Source organism: Sylvia atricapilla, chromosome 10 (assembly GCF_009819655.1).
Source record: "Sylvia atricapilla isolate bSylAtr1 chromosome 10, bSylAtr1.pri, whole genome shotgun sequence".
Lineage (NCBI taxonomy): Eukaryota > Metazoa > Chordata > Aves > Passeriformes > Sylviidae > Sylvia > Sylvia atricapilla.
In genome coordinates this window covers 14816107-14834354 of record NC_089149.1, presented here as the reverse complement: position 1 = coordinate 14834354, position 18248 = coordinate 14816107, and the positions used below count along the sequence as shown (strand labels likewise).

General features: G+C 52.0%; 1 protein-coding gene across 1 annotated transcript in view; it reads right to left on the bottom strand.

The window, feature by feature from the left end:
* Positions 1-6691: 6691 nt before the first annotated feature.
* The window catches only part of GPC1 (glypican 1), a 197316-nt gene continuing 185759 nt past the window's right edge, over positions 6692-18248 (bottom strand). The window contains exons 4-9 of the mRNA XM_066326036.1: positions 15724-15889; positions 13084-13214; positions 9725-9844; positions 9125-9258; positions 7847-8022; positions 6692-7390 (exon numbers count right to left, since the gene is read on the bottom strand). Coding sequence (XP_066182133.1) covers positions 7167-7390; positions 7847-8022; positions 9125-9258; positions 9725-9844; positions 13084-13214; positions 15724-15889 — 951 coding nt within the window. The 3' untranslated portion in view covers positions 6692-7166. The remainder of the gene's footprint in view (positions 7391-7846; positions 8023-9124; positions 9259-9724; positions 9845-13083; positions 13215-15723; positions 15890-18248) is intronic.

Here is an 18248-nt window from a genome sequence, read left to right as displayed (position 1 = left end):
GTGCCGGTGCGGGGCTCCGGGTGCCGCAGCCAGCCAAGCTCTGCTGTGTTTATCCGCTCCGCACCGGCTGGGGCGTAGAGGCTCCAGGCAGGTCCTAGTGCCCGCTGCATCCCGAGAGCTGCACTTGGACAGCTGAAAGCGCTTCCAGAGCCCACAGCTCGCTTGAAAAGCCAGTGGATTTGTACAGTCGCTACCCCCAGAGCAGCTGTTTACCTGCAGTGTTCTGCACGGCAATGCTGCTGCTGTGGGCGGTGCTGTTGGCGCAACGCTGAATTTGTGTCAGGGTGGGTTTAGATTGGGTATTAGAAAAAGATTCTTCACCCAGAGGGTTGTTGGGCACTGGGATAGGCTCCCCAGGACAGTGGGCACAGCACCAAACCTGTGAGAGTTCAGGGTGTGTTTGAACAGTACCCTTGGACACGTGGTGTGACTCTCGGGGATGTTCTGTTCTGTGCAGGAGTTGGACTCAGTGATCCTTGTGGGCCCTTCCAACTCAGCATGTTCTGTGATTCTGTGATTGATCTGATCTTCTCCAGAGCATCTCGGTGCCCCTCACCTACAACAAAAGCATCTTTTGAGTCCCCAGAAAATGATTTACTAGGCTGGCCAGATAGCATAGTGCTAATCTTTCTGGACTTCAGTAGAATTGCTGGTGTGCTGCCAGGGCAGAGAGTATCTTACACCAGAGTGTGCTGACATGGGTTTGAACTGCTCACACGGGTGGGGATGGGCCAAGCCCAGCCAGGTGAAGGTCACATTGGTCAGTGCTGGGCAGGTGCTGCTGGGCTGGTCACAGGTTCCAGCTGCTTCCTGGAGGTTGAGCTGTTTCAACCCTTTGTTTTCAGGCAAAACAGGAGCACTTGGCTGATACTTGCTGCTGACACAAAAATGAACCTGAGCTGTTGCGGCAGCAGAGCACAGACCAGTGTGAGATGCAGTGGCACCTATTAAGGAATTAGAAGTGAGGTACATGGATGAGCTTTTATTTGACCATGGAGGAAGGAGAATTTGACCTGCCACACTCCTGCCATCATTTGTGCCAATAGCACAGGCCTGTCAGTGAGATGTTGGCTCTCTCACATGAGCACAAGAGCATGGTGTCCCCTCCTGTTATCCTGCACATGCCTCAGCTCCCACATGTTGGCTTATTCATGTACCCCCTTGCTTCCTGTGCTCTGGGCATGTGGCTGGTGCAAGGCCCCAGGAGGCACGATTCAGGCTGGGATTCTGCAGCTGGAAAGGAGAAAGCTCAACAGGAGCCCCCCAATGCTGTCCACCCCAGCAGCATGAGGAGGGCTCCTGGATTCCTCCACACCCACTCTTTCCAGGGATTTTGGACCTTCCCTGGCAGTGGCCCTTGCCCAACCTAGCATTTCCATGGCACACCCCTTATTCCTAGGCCATGATGATTCAGGCAAGGAGCCTTTCTGCAATCACTGCCAGGGACTTCCTTGTGGGACAGGCACACGTCAGTTCCCCACACTGTGGAAAAATCCAGCTGCTGCCCTGCCTTCCTTCGACAGAGGCTCATCCTTCTCCTGCCTGCCCTCATCAGTGGGCTTTCTTGGGCCCTGACAGAGTCCCTGGGTGGTGCTTCAGCCCGTACCAGGATCTTTATTCACATGCCATTACACTTGCTGTGCCTTGAACTCTCCACTGATCTGTGGGGGGGCAGCAGCCCATAAGACTGCTCTGGGACCTGCCAGACAAGCCTGCTCTGAGTTACTGCTTTACCAGCTCCTGCAGCTCATCCCGGCACTGGGCCAGTGACACCACCTCGGGACACCATTCTTGTCACTTCAGCACCACCAAATGCCATGGGGCTGCACCTGAGCTCCCTCTCTCGGAGGCTAGGGATGTTTAGTCGCTGCCTGCCTGCAGCTGACCTAAGGATGGTCGTTCATGCCCTTCCCACCAGCCAGCCGTGCACCGTGTCTCTGTGCACAGGAGGACTTGGGAACAGGGCAGTTGTCACTACACACCGAGTAATTTAAAAGTTAAACACAAATGCCATCTTCTGGCAGTGAAGTGGGTTGCTGCCTCTGTAAGAAGATGGTTAACTGCAGGGTAAGAGCCTCTCCCCCTCGTTAGAAAAGGTGTGACGTCTCGGTCCAGATTTTGCTGGGGTATTTCTGGTCTTGGTGGCACTGCCAGCTGGGGTATGGTGCCAACAGCCTCAGTCACAATGGCTGCTGCCTGTCCTCCTGCCATGCACCTGCAAAGTGTCTGGCCCCACCGCTTTGGTGTGCTCCCAGTACGTACTGGGCTGCTGTGGGAGCCCTTGAAGCCTTCCATGCCACAGTGATGTGTGGCTGCAGGGGAGTGGGAGCTGAGCTCGTGCCACACCTACACCTCCTGCAAGCTCTTAGCAGTGAATTTCCAAACATGCAGTGTTCAGTGACATGAACTGCAGAAATGTCTTCAGACACCTTTAGTAAACACCAAGCTGAGGTGTTTTTTTTACTGAGGAGGTAAAGCAGGCGACTGGTGTACACAAAACTTCTCCAAGGAGCAGGCCTTGTCTTTTTGCACTTGTATTTGTATGAATGCATGCATCTGATGCAAATAGCTGCAGCTGCAGGAGAGGAACCTAAATAAATACCTACTCACTCAAGGATATCAGTCAGTTTATTAAATTTAGCTGATATTTGCTTCCAGGCAGAAGGATACACTTTTTGTACTTTTCAGTTACCAAGACTCTCCTAGACATTTCATGAGCAGCTTCCAACACATCACACCTTGACAGCTGCATTCACCCACTTCTGGGAGTGGACAGAGCTGAAGCACTGTCCTTCAAAGCAAACCTTTCTGCTGCACCAGCTCAGTCTCAAGCACCTGCTGGAGATCAAACATCCCCCTCGCTGCTTTGTTTGCTGTGAGCCTGTTCAACAGCTGCACTGGTGCAAAGCCACGGTCCATCATTACCACAACACTTTGTAATGATGAATACCAAGGGCGTTTCTGATTTTTTTATACCTTTATGCCACGACTTTTTGTGCTTCTAGATGAGAAAGAGACAAATCAGGATCCTCGCTTTGATGACTCAAGCCAAGCTCACCTTGTTCCCACCAACACACATCCACAGAACCCAGCAGCTGCTCCTCTGAAGAGGAATGAAGGCAAATTCCTATTGCCAGCACTGACATCAGCCCATGGCACACTTGTGGCTGAAACGTGGTTTCATTCCTCAGGGCTCCTGACCTGGCCTTTATCTGTGCCTTAACAAGGGAAAAAGAAAGAAAATGCCAGACTCGGCTTAAATGGAGAAGAAATAATTGCCCTGTAAATACAGATTTGTCTCCAGCCTTTTTATTTATACAAGGATTCAAAGAACATATTTCAACTTTAGATAAACAGTGCAAGAGAGTTACAAGTACCTTGGTAACAGAAAGAAATAGATAACTGTCCAGCTATGCTGATAAGTGAAATAATTCTTACTCCTGCAGATAGAAATGCATCTGTTTAAAGCAAAGGTGGACTTTAGATATTCTGCTATACCTTAGCCCCTACCAAGCCCACCAGAAAACAACAGGCAGCTTGTCATTTGTAAATGAGAAGTAGCTGTGCTCTCAAAGCCTTTGGAGACCCTCACCATTGTTTAAAACATACACGATATGGCACAAAGAGCAGGCTGAAAGACAGAGACACTTGGAAATCCACCATTTATGGTTCTCCCCTTCCCAGGGACGGGGCCTTTGTAAATAGTTTTTTCCTACACCACTACCCCCTCCACGCCCCTGTCAAGTACGAGGCCTTTTCCCACCAGAACACGATGGATCCCCATCTTGATAACATTGAAGCAGATGTTTCTCCCCAGCCAGCCAGGTTCCTCAGAGATCCCCTCATGCAGCCAACCCAGAGCAGCCACCAGCCAGGGGGAGAGTGTGTCACAGTGTTTTCCAGCAGGCAGCAGCCCAGGAAATGTCATTCATAAGCACTGAAAGGCCCCAGGTTCTGCACCAGCCCGACCACAAGCTCGGGACTTGTCTGGACCTGGGTTGATTTCAGCTTGTTCAGCCACACCAGTGGTTGTTCAGTCTGCAGTAATTACAGTTTGCTGTAGTTTAGAGATATCCTGGGGGCTCTGGGCCATTTCAGCTCCTGGGGAAAGTGGCACGGCCAAACACAAGCCCAGGCCACTTAATGGCAGCAGCTGGGGAAACAACTTCAGGGCCAGAGAGAAGAGAAAAACTGAGTAACCAGGGACCAACAAAAAGCAGCAGTGTTGGCTGGCCGTGGGCAGATATAAAAATCCAGCCCAGTGGACACAGGGCCGAGGGGGAAGTGTCACCAGCACCATGGAGCCTCTCTGGGCACAGAGGGGCCCAGCCCCTGCACTGCCCTCACCCCAGGCTGCTGGGCTGCTCTCACCTGGCCTGGCTGCTGCAAGGTGCAGGCTGCACCCTCAGGGTCAGGAGGGATGTGGAAGTGGGAGCTCAGCCCCAGCCCAGAGGTGAAGGCATCAGGAAGGGTTTCCCCTGAATAACAGATTTTACTATTCCTTAGAGGTTTTGCCTTATTAATTTGCACTATCAGGGTGGTTGTTTTTTTTTTTTTCCCCAGTAATAGAACCACTAGTTTGGGCTATTAAATTGTTAAAATATTAACTGGATAATCAGTAAATTCCTGGCTTCACATTTAAGATGTGAAAAGGCCCATAAGAAGTTTTGAGAATAACAGACAAGACAGCAAAAACTAATTGCATAGAAATGGAAGTGGCTTTCGAGCTCCCATTCTGCAAAGCAAAACACTGACCTCAGCATCCATGTGTTAAAACCCCAACCCAACTGTGTTTTAAAGAGGGTACAATGTTTTAATTCATCCTCCCCCCACCCTCTGTTTTTTTGCTTTGGATGTAAAGCTTCTGCAGGATTGTTGTAATGAAGGTTAAATTTGTATTTGCAGTTCTGATTTAAAAAATGAAAAAGAAAAGATAGGAACTCTTTAGAGCAGTAAAAATCATGTGAATTTGCTGTATGTCTAGGAGTAAATAAACCTAGACAAAAGCACAACTTACATTTATCCTCTCCAGGGTTCTGATGGGTGTAGTGGCACTGTCTGTCCTTCAGCCATTGTCCCACACCCCAGCGTTCATTTCTGACACCTGACCACATCAGGTATGATTTTGCCTTACAAAAAGGTGAGGCCAAGGCAGAAAAGATGCACACACAGTCAGTGACATTAATCCATTAATCACTGAGACTTGGAGAGGCAGTCAAAGCTGGCCTAAAATCCTGCCTAGTTTGAGGCACCCTCAGTGCCACCACTCAGCCCCAGAAAGGGCAGGAAAGGAACTGTCTTTCAAGCATTACCTTGCTCATGTCCTCATCTTTCCTTAAATTGCACACTTTAGAAACTGCTAATGTAAAAAATGGGTTTTTTTTTCTCCTTTCTTAGAAAACAGCCAACCCCCAACCCCATAATGTTTGCTCAGCCCAAAGGCACATCTCCTCTGGCAAGACAAAGAAGAAATGCTCCAATGCTGTGCAAAAGCAAGAGACAGGCCCAGCTCTGCCCTTCCTATCACTCCAGTACAAACCAGTCTGAAGCTCAGACCCAAGCTGTGTGTGCTCCTGGCCCGAGCAGTCACAGTGACTGTGTTGTATCCCACAGCTCCAGCCCACGCTCGCTGCTCGTCAGGCACAGAAGCAGTGGAAGCCCCAAACACACAGCCCAAACAAGCACAGACACTCCTGCAGCTACATGAGGACATTTATAACTTCTCTCACCACCAGCAGCCTCAAAACCTGGCACAGAGCCCACCCCATCAAGCAATTTGGGGTTAGGGCAGCTGTCCACATCACCCAAAGGCTGGTGAGTGGTGGGATGGGGCAGCAAAGGGTGAGCCTGGCCCTCCCCTGAGCCAAAACGGGGCTGCTGGTGGTGACCTGCTGGCTCAGCCCGTGCCTGCAGGGGTCAGGGAGGGTGTATTGGATCATGGGGAAGGAACAGGGAAAGTGGGAGTCCATTAAAAACCTACAGTGCAACTGGAACAAACACCAAAGGTAAAAAGAAATCCCAAATGAAATGTGTCCTGTCCTCACATTCCCCCTGGTGGTGCTGCCTTGAGCCAGTGCTCTGCGTAGGGACCCAGTGCCCATGGTGATCCCCACCAGCCCCTCTCTGCCCTAAGGCAGCTGCTTGAAGGGGCACAACCAGTCTCAAAGCTCCAGTTAGTAAAATGTCCCTGGTTTCTCTTATTATCAAGAAAAAACCCCTAATTCCTGTCTGTGGTTGGGGCCAGAGAAGGAGGAGGCAGCACAACTGTCTGTCACACAGAAAATGCCACTGTGCATGTTTGCATCTCTCTGTTACCTACAATGGTACTGCACTGCAGGTACAAATTGGACCATTGTTACTTGGGTAAAAAATGGCTTTCCAACTAGCATGCAAAGAAAAAGTACCCCAAACCCCAACCCCTAACACTCATTCCCAGTCACTTCGATGTAGGAAACCTACATTTCAAATTGTCGTCAGCTACAAGCTCTAGTCAAGAAACCCACTTGTGACCTTTCCAAAGAAAAATGGAGTTCTGCATTTTTGGGTCCAACAGCCACTGCCAAACTCTTTCAGTTCAACCCACCCAACCTGCTCACGCTCCTGCGTCCACCACTGGAAGTGAAGGGCCATCTCTGCCCAGCTAGGAAGCACAGAGGAAGGACCACAGAGCCCTGAATGCAGCACGTGAGCCGTGCCAGGATCCGGTCTGTCGGCGCTGTCGGCGGCAGAGCCCCGGCCCGGGCTGGGGAACGGGGCAGGGCAATTGCATATTCCACTGCAGGCAGCAGCACAGCTGCCCTGGGAGGGCTGGGCCCAGTTCCCCTGGAGCGTCTGCAAAGGCTCGTGTCAGCCCAAGAGCCAGTTTGTGGCAATAACAAAAGTAAAACAATGAGGTATGGAAAGAAGGGCCCAGCACTGGGGAAAGACCAAGAAAGAAGAAAAACAGCTCGAGCACTGCCAGAAATAGCAAACAACTGAAACCTTCTGAAAACCTTTTTCTCCTCCTTTTTCTTTTTGTTTGGGTGGGTGTTTTTTTTCTTTTTTTTTTTTTTTTTTCTTTTTTTGCCAAGGTGAATTAAATATGTCCTTTGGTTGGTTGGTTGGTTGGTTGGTTTTGGCAAAGTGTAGCCCTCAGCCGCAGTCTGTTTCCTGGCTGTACCAGTGAGTTACCGCCACAAGTGCTGCGGGGCAATGGCAGCCACCGAGAGGAGGAGGAGGAGGAGGGAGGCAGAAGGCAAAGATCTGCTGCTGGCCCCGTGGACGCCGTGTCCAGACTGCTTAGGAATAGCGTGTGTTTCTGGCTGCCTGGTGCTGGGGCTTTTGGAAAGTCTTTTGCCACAGACGTCATCAGGACAGCTGTCCCCGCTCCCGGAGCCACTCATGTCGTCACCTGGGCAGAGACAGATGTGGGGTGAGCACACACGGCTTTCCTCAGGGTGGGCAAGGCCTTCCCCTGCCTGCCACCCTGGGGAGCTCCTGCCACCAGCCCCACCCTGGCCACCCCCTCCCTCTGCATCCCTCAGCGTGGGATACAAGCTCATACCGGACCTCCTGCCGGCTTTAATCACCCTGGAGCAGACAGGAACCATGGCCCTGTCAGCAGGGCTGGGATTGGGGACAGCCCTGCAGCTGTCAGTAAGGCACTGGGAACAGCACAGCCTCCAGCCACCCCACAAGCTGCCTGTGCTCAAGCAGCCCCTCAGCAGCCCCAAAGCCCAAAAGCCAGGCTGCCACAGCCCCTCCCTGTCCCCAGGGCCTAGATGCAGCAGCATCTGCAGGGGCACCTGTGCAGGCTGCAGGACTGCTTAGCCCCTCTCACCCCCCTCTCCAGTTCTGCTACACTCACTTGTGTCCTGGAAGTCCACGTCGTTGCCGATGTTGGCATTGCCCAGCCGGTTTGTCATGATCTTCAGCTGCATGATCTGCTGGCGAATGGTCATATCTGGCTTGGTGATGTCCACCTCCACCTCTGGGTTGTTGATCTGGTTAGCCAAGCCATCCCCCATCACTTCGGGCAGGTAACTGGGAAGGAAGGCGAAAGGTTTAGATGTCTGCCTCCAGCTCACCTCTCCCCACAGACACCAGGGACAATCCAGGCTCTGTGAACCCCAGAGAGGCTGTGCCAGTGCCACTGACTGGAACGGCCTCTGTAGGTGTTTGCTGGAGGCAGCCCAGCTCTCTGCATGGCTGAACCATGCTGCCATGGCCAGGCCCCAGCAGAGGGGTCTCAGTTCACAGGAGGTGCTGGTGGCCTTGCAGCACCCCTGTCCCAGCACAGGGAGGGATTTCCTGCAGGAAAGGCAGAGGGCTTGCTCTCAGGCTGGTATCAATGGGCTCACAGTGACACTCCACCGTGGAAAATCTCTGTCCACATGGGAGGCTGAGGAAGACTTCAATCCCTGCTTGGTTAAATCCTGTGCAGACTGACACCCTGAATGGTCCCAGCCTGACCAGACAGGCTCCCAGGGAAGCTTAATTAGGTGGGAGCTGTCAACCAGAGATGCACTGCTGCCTTCTGCAATGCCCTGGTCCTGTCCTGCAGATCTGGGACACTGCTGGCAACAATGTGAAATATGGAAGAACTGAAGGTGTTGACTTCAGGTTGGGAAAGCCAAACCCAAGAGGTCTGTGGAGAGCAGAGGATAAAGGTGCAAATCCAGCAGCTGCCAGTCTCCCTCCTTTATTCTTGACTGGGGTAGGAACCCTTTCTATAGCTGTTTGATGTCACCCAGGTGCCCCTCTCAGAGCAAACAGCATCTCAGAGCAGGTATGGATAGAGGGATGTGTATGCAATTCTCTGCAGCAGCTGTGGAGTTTGTGTGGCAAATCCAGCCCTGCTGCCTTCTGAGTGCATGTGGAATTGCAAAACTGCTTCCTTAGTGGAAAACCACACAGTTATTTCATGATGAGTGCATTTCAGTGCTTAACCCTCAACACAGAGCAAAATGACACCAGGCTTGACATTCCCAGGTACGAGGCTTCCTGGAAATGCAGCTTTTCTATGGACAGGCACAGACTGCTCACTCTGAACAGGTGGGGCTGGCTGTGATGATGTGTAAGTGCCTTTTCAAACCCTTCCTCTCAGCCCAGACTGGTGCTCCTGGCACTGTGACCCGCTCCATACCTGCCCTTGGTCATCCCGTTCCAACATTTGTCATCCGACGCTGAGCTGGCCATTACTTTTTTGCTGCACAGGCTGCTGGGCAGGGTGATCCAGTATGTCTTGAGAGCTGTCAGATTCCCTTTGGCATCTAAAACCTGTAAACAAAGGAGATGCTCAGGGCCACGAGAGCTCGGGGGTGCCCTAGGGTGGAGGAAAGTACAAGCATTCTGCCTATTTTTTGTTTTACCACCATAAAATCTTTTTTTATGCAAACAAGGATGTATCATCAACCTTCCCCTAAAGACCAATCATCAACCCACGTGCCCAAGGCTAAAGGTTACATGCCAAGGACTGTTCCAGTACCACAAGACCAACCAGGAGAAGACAGGAGACATCAGACTAGGAGCCTCTTCGGCTAAGTCTGGCACCAAATCCCTGGGAAAATGGTTACCAGCAAACAGACATAACCCTGTGTGCAGAGGCAAGAAGACCAGGTCTGCTTGGGTTCCACCAGCACCTGATGATCTGATCTTCTCCAGACGTGCAGCTCAGCAGCCCCCAGAGCTGCTGAAGTGTGACCCAACCCACAGGACCCAGGAGCAGCTCCAGGGACAAACGCACCAGCATCTCCAGAGCCTGTGCAGAGGATTTGGCTTCCAATGTCACCTTCCCTCGTCTCTTCTTGTCCTCACTACTGGAGCCTTTTGTGCTGATTTTGGGATTTCCACAGCCTTGGAATACCTGAAAAACAAACCAAATGCTCTAGCCCATGTTCTGATGCTATTCCTTTAATTATTTAACACTCCACAGTTATGGGGTTTTTTCACTTCTTAAGTATGTTTATCCTTCCTATTGCCAAGATTCTCAGAGATTTTGGCTTAGTTTCTAGTGCCAGATGTGTTTTCAGCACATTGTAGCTGGTTTTGGTTACCACTACCAAGCAAAATATTCAGCAGTAACACATGTTTTTGGATGAGTCGCCAATATTGGTATTAAATTATTTATAGCAATTTCATCTGTTCTTCTTATGACTGGAAAATAAACTCCTGGGAAGAACAAGATGGGAGCTGCTTGCACTCATTACATCAGTGGTGTAGGCTTCAAAACTACAGAGCATGGGAGCTTCACTGAGGGACAACAGACTGATGTGGGACTACCCCCAGGACAATGCAATCACCATTGGGAAATCAATGTGCCTCCAACCAGGGCACTGCAAGGACAGCAGATGTGCCACAGTCTGTCAGCTTGGATGTTTCAGGGGCAAATGAAGCAGCAGAAATAGTTTATCTGTTGTCTTCAGGTATTTCCTGTCATCCTAACTACCTGCCCAGTGGGCTTTGTAGCCAGAGGGCAGCAGAAGCACTGGGAAGGAAAAATCCCCAGACCTGGCTTGTAGGATGAGACGAATCCAGGAGTCCTGGAAACACCTGCTTCTCCCACTCTGCGTCACCAGGGCTGGGCAGCTGAGCCTCCCTGGTGGCAGGAGCTCAGAGAGCCAGGCCAGACAAAACATCAGAGGTCAGCAGGGACTTTGCACTGTCAGTTTGAGTCAGACTCTATGCCAGCCTTTACAAAGGACACCACCTGATTTGAAAAGAGGCCTCCAAGCCTGTTGTGGCTGCCAGGGTGCTGTCAGAAGCTGTTGATGAACATGGCTTTGCCTGGTGTGCCCTTAATCAGAGGAGTCAGGGCCACAGACAGAGCTCTGCTGACACAGCTCGTGCCACCTGCTGAACTCAGGGACTCTGGCAGCCAAGGAGCCAGCCAGGAGTCCCCTGTCCATGTGTCTGAGGGACATTCAGCCTCCCAAGGCCCCTCCTGGGTGCTCTGTCCTGCCCACCAGATGGATCTGATGACTCCAGCAGTTCAGCACCAAGCCAATTCATTTGTTCATCAGTCTCATTCACTCTGTGCAAAAACCCCGCCCTGAGAACTGCATGGTAGAGCATTTGCAACGTGGTTCTACCAAAACAAAACCTTGGTTTCACTGCTGCCTCTTGCTGGCCCACTGCTGCTGTTGGCAGATGGCCTCTTCCCAGGAGATAGAAGCCTGGGGACGTGTCCAGGACAGTGGCAGCTCCAGCACCGTGTGGCTCCAAGGCAAACCTCCTGCCACTCTGAACGCTTCAGGTGAGAAATGCAAAGCACTGCTGGAGAAAACACAACTCAGCAGACTGAGGGGTCAGTAGTGTCCTGAATAACGAGAGCACAGAGGCATTTACAGCCTCTGGTAGCTCCTGCTGCCTGAAAGCCATGAACAGGAAGTGCAAGGAAGCAGGGAGAGTGCTCCGTGCTGCCCTCAACACAAGGCTCAGTACCACAAGTGCTTCTTTGCAGTTTTATCCAGATCCAAGGAGAGCCTGTGACTGTGTCACTGAGGGTGGCACTGGGGCCAAGGGCCACCCCCAGCTCCTCTCACAAAAGGCATTCGGTGTGGAAGAGCACATTGAGCAGACACTGAGAGAGCCCAGTGAGACTCCTGCATGCCTGGACCATGAGGGGATAAAAGGCCAGGGGTTCCTTTGTTGTCCTGAGAGGCACCAGCTCAAGCTTTTTTTTTTTTTTTTTTTTTTTTTTTTTTTTTTTTTTTTTTTGTGTTACTGTGTGTGAATAAATTGCTTTCTGGCTGTGTCAGTGGGGTGTGCAGAGTCAAGGGGGGCCCGGGGGTTGTGACCTGTCACTCTTAGGGGCTGCAGTGACAGCCTCTGGTGGTGGCAGTGTGGCTGCCAGAGAGCCTCCTGACTGGGCAGACTGGGAGGTTACCTTAACAGCACTGCTCTTGGCCTGGGACAGTCCTGAACTTAGCTGACAACAAAATCTTTCATCTGATGGCTTTGCCATGCTCAAAACAAGAGCTCAGAGCTCTGCAGCTCGTGCCCTCTGCTAGCTGTGCCACCAGCAGAGTGCTCCATTCACCTGGTCACCAGGACACACTCAGGAGCTTATCAAACATGTTTGGTTGCTCCAATCAAACACCAGTTGGACTATTTAACCTTTCATTTCTCCAGATTTACTGTATTCCCCTTGGAAACAACTTTCTGTGCAGATGATGCTATGTTTTCCCACACCATGGGTTTGCTTTTATGTGGAAAGGTTCAGTCTCACCTAAGAGGGAAGAAAGAACATTGCCTTTCATGTCAGAAAAGAAACCTAACCCAGGCCTTGGATGCACACTGCTGTTAGTGCTTTGATGTGTGCAGTGAATTCCTGTTTGCTAAGCAATGCTTCTGGCCATTCTCTTATCCAAAACCCAGTTAAGACCTGTCCCACTTCTTTCATCTGCATCTCTGCCCTGACTGTGGAATAGCTGCAGGGCCTGGGGAGTGTCTGGGCAAAAGGCAGGAGCCCTGGAGGGCTGTTTTTGCTCCCAAAGCTTCTCTTACCTGCAGCTACAGAGGTGACTGTGGTTAAGTGGATAAAATAGACTAAAAATAGAATACCAACATAATACATACTTGGAAGACAGGTGATCCTCAGGAGAGCCTGGTTTGTACTCCCCAGATAGACTGCCAGACTGCAGCTCTGTCCCACAACACAACATGATAGCCCAGTGCTTCCACTGCAGAAAATCCCCTTGGGGTAGAGTAAAGCAGCTGCCTCCTGTCACTGGGGCCTGTGCACTTTGTGTAAATGCCTCAGCTCGGCCAAAACATCTCAAAACTCTCCAGCACAGAGGCCCCTGACAGCAAATGGCACATGGTCCCCCCATCACTGTGTATGCAGTCCCACCTCCTGTGCCTGTACCCAAAAGAGGCTGGCTGGATGTGGCAGGAAGCAGTATTTGCAAACATCTGCAAAGGTTTTTGCCTGTGTCAGATGGGTGGTAGGAAACCAAGGTAATTTATCATTAAAGAGTGGGAATTTGCTCTCCTTCACTCTTCATCTCCCCCAGTTCAGCTGAACAGCGAGCACAAAAGAGCATTTGGTCCTGGCAGCTGCATGTGATGTGTCCCCAGGCAGGCCCAGGCACACACTCCTACCTTGCTGGTGATTGAATCTTTGTTTTCCTGCAAGTTCGAGATGGCTTCAGCAATCCTCATGTGGATGGTGCCTATCACAGTGTCCACGTTGTAGGGTCCGTCGATGCGGTCGGCCACCCCGATCAGGGCATCTGGGGGACAAGGCAGGGACAGCTCCCATCAGCACTGCCCAAACCAAGGCACAGATCAGCTCAGGCTGGCTGGGGGAGGCTGCTGGGCCCTTGGCAGGGCCCCTTCTTGGGACACCCCTCTCCATTTCCACACTGCCCAAGTGCACACTTGTTTTCCTTTCTTTATGCAGTAAAGCCACTCTCTGTGACAAAGGAACCTCCTGCAAATGGTAAATCCACTTTGGGTGGAGTGTTCACCCCAAGTAACCAGCATTTCCCTGGGTGATACAGAAGGGAAAATGAGAAAACTGGTGCAGAATGATTAAGAAACACACAGCAATTCTTGGCCCTCACCCTCCTAACTCAGTGCATGTCTTCAGCAAAGCACTGCAGCCAGGAGAAAGTGGGAGAACTGGGGTCAATAACGTGCCAGAGGTAGTGGATGTGGGAAATAATTTCTGTGGCAGTGAAGGAGTGAGAAAAGCAGTAATTTTTCACCTTCACCTCTGGAAGGACAACAGCCAGGGAAATATCAAGCTATGCAGATCCAGAAGCAGAGCAGTATGCCCACAACTGACTGGTAAATAGGACAGGGAGTCACTGAGGGCTGCCTCAGCTCTCAGTTCCCCTTGGTGAGCATGGATGTCCAAGCACTCCTGCCTAGCCTGGAAGTTCCTGCTTGGGTGGCTGCTTTGGGCCTGTGCTTGGATAACAAGGAATTACCAACCTCAACACTCCAATTGGGTCTGAAAGAAGGACAGCCTATATGCTCTCAATATAAGGAGGTAAATTTTGGTAACTTTTTTTTGTATTCTGGGAAATAAAATCTTCTGCAACACTGAAGAGCTTGTAGTTTAACTTTACTGCCACTCAGGGGTTGTGGTGTCATTTTTGAGACTGTATATTTCAGACAAATAGTGCCTTGCAGAGGCACTAATCTTGAGATACAGACATTTAAATCAAAGGTTGCACCCCTAAATAGTGATAAATTATATTTGAGCCACTTATAAAAATCTCCCTTAATTTGCCCTGCCCTAATTTGTCAAATTGAAAGAGTAATTCAGTATTTAGTGGAACAAAATCGTTTCTGGCTACAAAGAAGGGCCTGGAGAAGGGTGAAGGAAGGACACCACCAGTGTCCAAACTGCAGCCTTTGACTCCACGATTTGCTCCTGTCCTTGATCGGTTTGTGACCTCTGACACTGAAATGTACAACTGCAATTTGAAAGAAGCTCCAATTGCCTCCTAGCCATCACCCCTTGACTTCCCAAGTGTCTCTTGGGAAGAGGAAGCCAGAATAAATGCAAAATGCACATGGAATTGCTTCCCTGTCAATCAAGGAAAGCTGCACAGTGATGTTTCAGGAGAGAGGCTATCATCCTGCCAGCAGAGAATGACAGGGACAGTTGGCTGGCTCTGGTCAGAAAGGCCAAAGGGCCACTGAACCCCTGGGGAAGGGACAATTCCTCCCCCTCTGATGAATTTCTGCATGAGGCCAGCGTGTTTTTAGCCCTACAAAGGTTTATCACACTCTGAGGGCTGCCAGCAACCTCTCAGAAAAATTACAAAAATCTCTCTTCTGGAAAAATTAGTGAGATGGCTGATGGGAGGTGTTTTGAAAAAGTGAAAAGGTTTAATTAAAGAAAAAACAACGAACTATACCAAACAAAAGAGTAAAAGCTGTGCAAGGTGCAGGGAGGTTCCTTACACCTGCTAAGGCACCTCGAAAAGCCCCAAGAATCTCCATGCTCGCTCTGAAGAATTCAACGATCCAGGATGGATTTTTGGCTTGCTGCCCGATGGAAAACAGCCACATTCCTTGAGGAACAGCTCAAGGGTCCAACAGGTGCCTTTGTCCTGGCGCTGGGACAATTATGGTGAGAGAAGCATGGAAGTTTCTGGTTCTTTTCCATAAAAGTTCAGGGGTGAGGCTAAAACCCCTTTCCCAATATGGGAACAGCTGCTGGGGTGTGGGGGTACACTGCAACACCCCTCTTTGCAGCAGGCTCCCAGCTGCTCCCACAGGGAGCGTTTCCAGTTCCACAGCTGGGCTGGGCACCTCTCCAGGCAGCACCCTGCTCTGGCTGGGCTCTGCTGCCCCTCCATCCTGCAGTGTCCCTCCACAGGCAGGTGACACTCCTTGCCTTGCTGGGGTTTTTGTTCTTAGTGCCAACACAGCCTGGGGGCAGCAGCTGGGGCTGAGCTGGCAGCTTTGCTGGCCAGGCACAGGGAGCCAAGGCAAGGGGAAAAAGGCCAAGCTCCAGGTGATCTCCTCTGGTGCCTGCCCTTCCTGAGGCCAGACAAGCACCAAGGCTCCCCCAGCTCTCAGATCACTCCAGCTGTGCACGTACAAGTGACAGAGAGAGGAGCATGCTGAGTGATGCTGTGTGGGCACAAGGAGGACTGAGAGCTTTTGCCAAGCAAACAACCTCTCCTGAGCCTCCCACCATCCTCTTCACTTGCCAAACACAGCCTCAGAGAGCTCAAGAGCGAGAGGCAGTTGTGCTGCAGCAGAGAAAGGCCATCTTACCCATGAGGTACTTCCACTCGGTGCTGAGATCTGCCTGGTTGGCCAGGCAGCCCTTGACCACGTTCAGGCAGTAGTTGTTGCAGGGCTTCACGCTGGACATGCCCCGGCAGTGCGGGCAGTACATCAGCTTCATGATGGCACGGGTGCACTCGTGGCTGAGGGACACCTGTGGGGACAGGGCAGAGTCAGGCACAGACTGCTCAGGGCTGTGGGGGAACTCCCCTCCTCCCTGGGGTGAAGGAGCTTGCTGTGATCTGAGAGGCAGCACAACCCCCTGGGTACATGGAGCAGGACAAGCCACTGCCCCTCCTTCCCCCTCCCTGTCGGAGGGACAGGACCTCTGGGGCAGCTGCCAGTTCCTCAGGCTGTGTTTGAACCCAGGCTTCTGGGAAAAACCTGTCTGTGAGCACCATCCCCCTTCCAGCCAGCTGTGGTGGCCACAAGGACATCTCTGGCTGTTCCCCCACTGTAACCTGGACCCTGACATGGTGCGTGCGTGTCCCTGGAGCCTCTGCCATCAGTGTCACCACCGTGCCCCTTCTGCAAGGGTCTGCTGCCACTGCCCTGCAGACACAGCTGTCCCACACAAACTGCACCTCCTGGGGGGATGCACAGCGGGGCCCTGGACACAGAACCTTCCCAGCTGGCATCTTTGGAAAGGAGAATAGTCTTGGGGGAAGACTTGCACAATTCCAAAAGGATGGGCAATGAGTGCACTTGACACTGGGAAGTGATTGCTGTCTGTGAGCCCTTCAGGAAGCACAGGCAGCCTGGGCCAGCCAGCAGCTCCCAGGCCCTGCACCTGCAGCTGGTTCTCTGCAGGGCTCACTCTGGAGGGCCTTTGCCACGTTTAATTAAACCAGCCTGGGCCTGAAAGCACAGAGCCAGCGCAGGTGCAGAGCCCAGAGAGCCACAGCCTCACAGCACAGCAGTGTCCCCACAGCCCATCAGCCATGGGCCAGTGTCCCTTCAGCTGCCCTGGGCAAGGGCTGACAGTGCACTGAGGGGTGAATAACAGCCTGCCGGACCCTGCAGGGATGCTGGCACAGCTCCACTTGTCTTGTTGTCTTTTCTCTTCCGTGGTCATTTTCCATCTTTGCTCAGATCCATTAGCAATTCCCTTGTAAATCTTTTAAAATAATTTACAAAACAGAAAACAAATGTCTGTATGAAGTCTCCCTTGGTTCCAGATACTTGATGCTCACAAGGAACCCAGAGAGGCGAAAAGTGACAGAAGGGGCAAATCTTGAAAGGAAAAATCCCTGGGTGTCCAGCTACAGCTGCAATGCCGAGAACCCCCTTAATCCTTATGGAAAGTACTTTGGACGTGCCCTTCCGGGGGACTCCAGGAAGATTCAGTTCTGAGGTACCCTTGGCAGAGTGTGAACATGCTGAGCCCAGCATGAGAGGTTGTATCAGAGAAAATCCCTAAGCTTTCCCCCTCCTGAGACTGCCAGTGTGGTGGTACCTCACTTCCACTAAACCTTGGAAAACAGGTGCTGGATGGTGCTGAGGCTTCACTGGGCAGGAATGCACTAAAATAACCTTGTGAGAACCTTCTTCAGGATGAGGACAAAAATTCGTAAGTTCTGGAGAGAGAGCCCAAGCAGAGCCTGTTTCCCTGGCCTGGCAGCCCAAAGAAGCCCTGAGGTGACTGTGGATAAACCCGGGGCTGGAGGGGCTGAGCCTGGCAGCAGCCCCCCACACCCCAAAGCTTCCCTCAGCTTGCTGGGCCAGCTTTGTGTCCCTGTCCTGGGCCAAGTCCCGCAGGCAGAGCCCGGCTGCCATGTGGCTGTGCCACCAGGAGATGGAGGCTCTGTCCTGCTGCACTGCACGGACACCACGCACTTCATCCATCCCAGGGAAACCACCAGAGCAGAGCAACACAGCACAGGGACAGGCAGACACAGAGGAGGTTACTTCTCACCTCAGGGTTTAAATAACCAGGGCTGAACAGTGGCTGAAAAGACACCAGGTAAGAGCACAGTGCATGCTAGAACAGGCTGGAGCTCCAGACCTGCTGAAACCAGAGCACTCAAAAGCAGGGATGGAGATGGGAAAGGAGCTGTGACCTCCCCTTTCCCAGGCACAGCAGTCACCGACCTCAGACCCCAATCCTGCAGGCTGCACAGGCCACCCTGAGTCCCTGTTCTTTCCTGGCACAGCCCATCACTGCTCCCCCAGCTCATCCAGCACTGTCACCTCCCCCTGCACACCTGCCACCTGCAGCACAGCTGAGTCCTGACGTGTGGCACTTCCCACAGCACCGAGGGGAGCCACGGGATCATCTGCCTTTACCCCACGCATCCCTGGAGGCACTGTGCAGACTTTTGGAGTGGAGGGAGCTGAAATGCTCTGGCAGACAGGACCACAGCGCTGCCTGCAGGAAGCAGCCCTGGTGAGGTGTGGGCCAGCCCCAGGCAGAGGGGCCACAAAGCCCCTGATACCCTGCCAGAGCCAGGGAGCCACTGAAAGAGGGCAGAGACAGATTTTGGCTCAGAAAAGTATCCCCAAGGCCCCGTGCT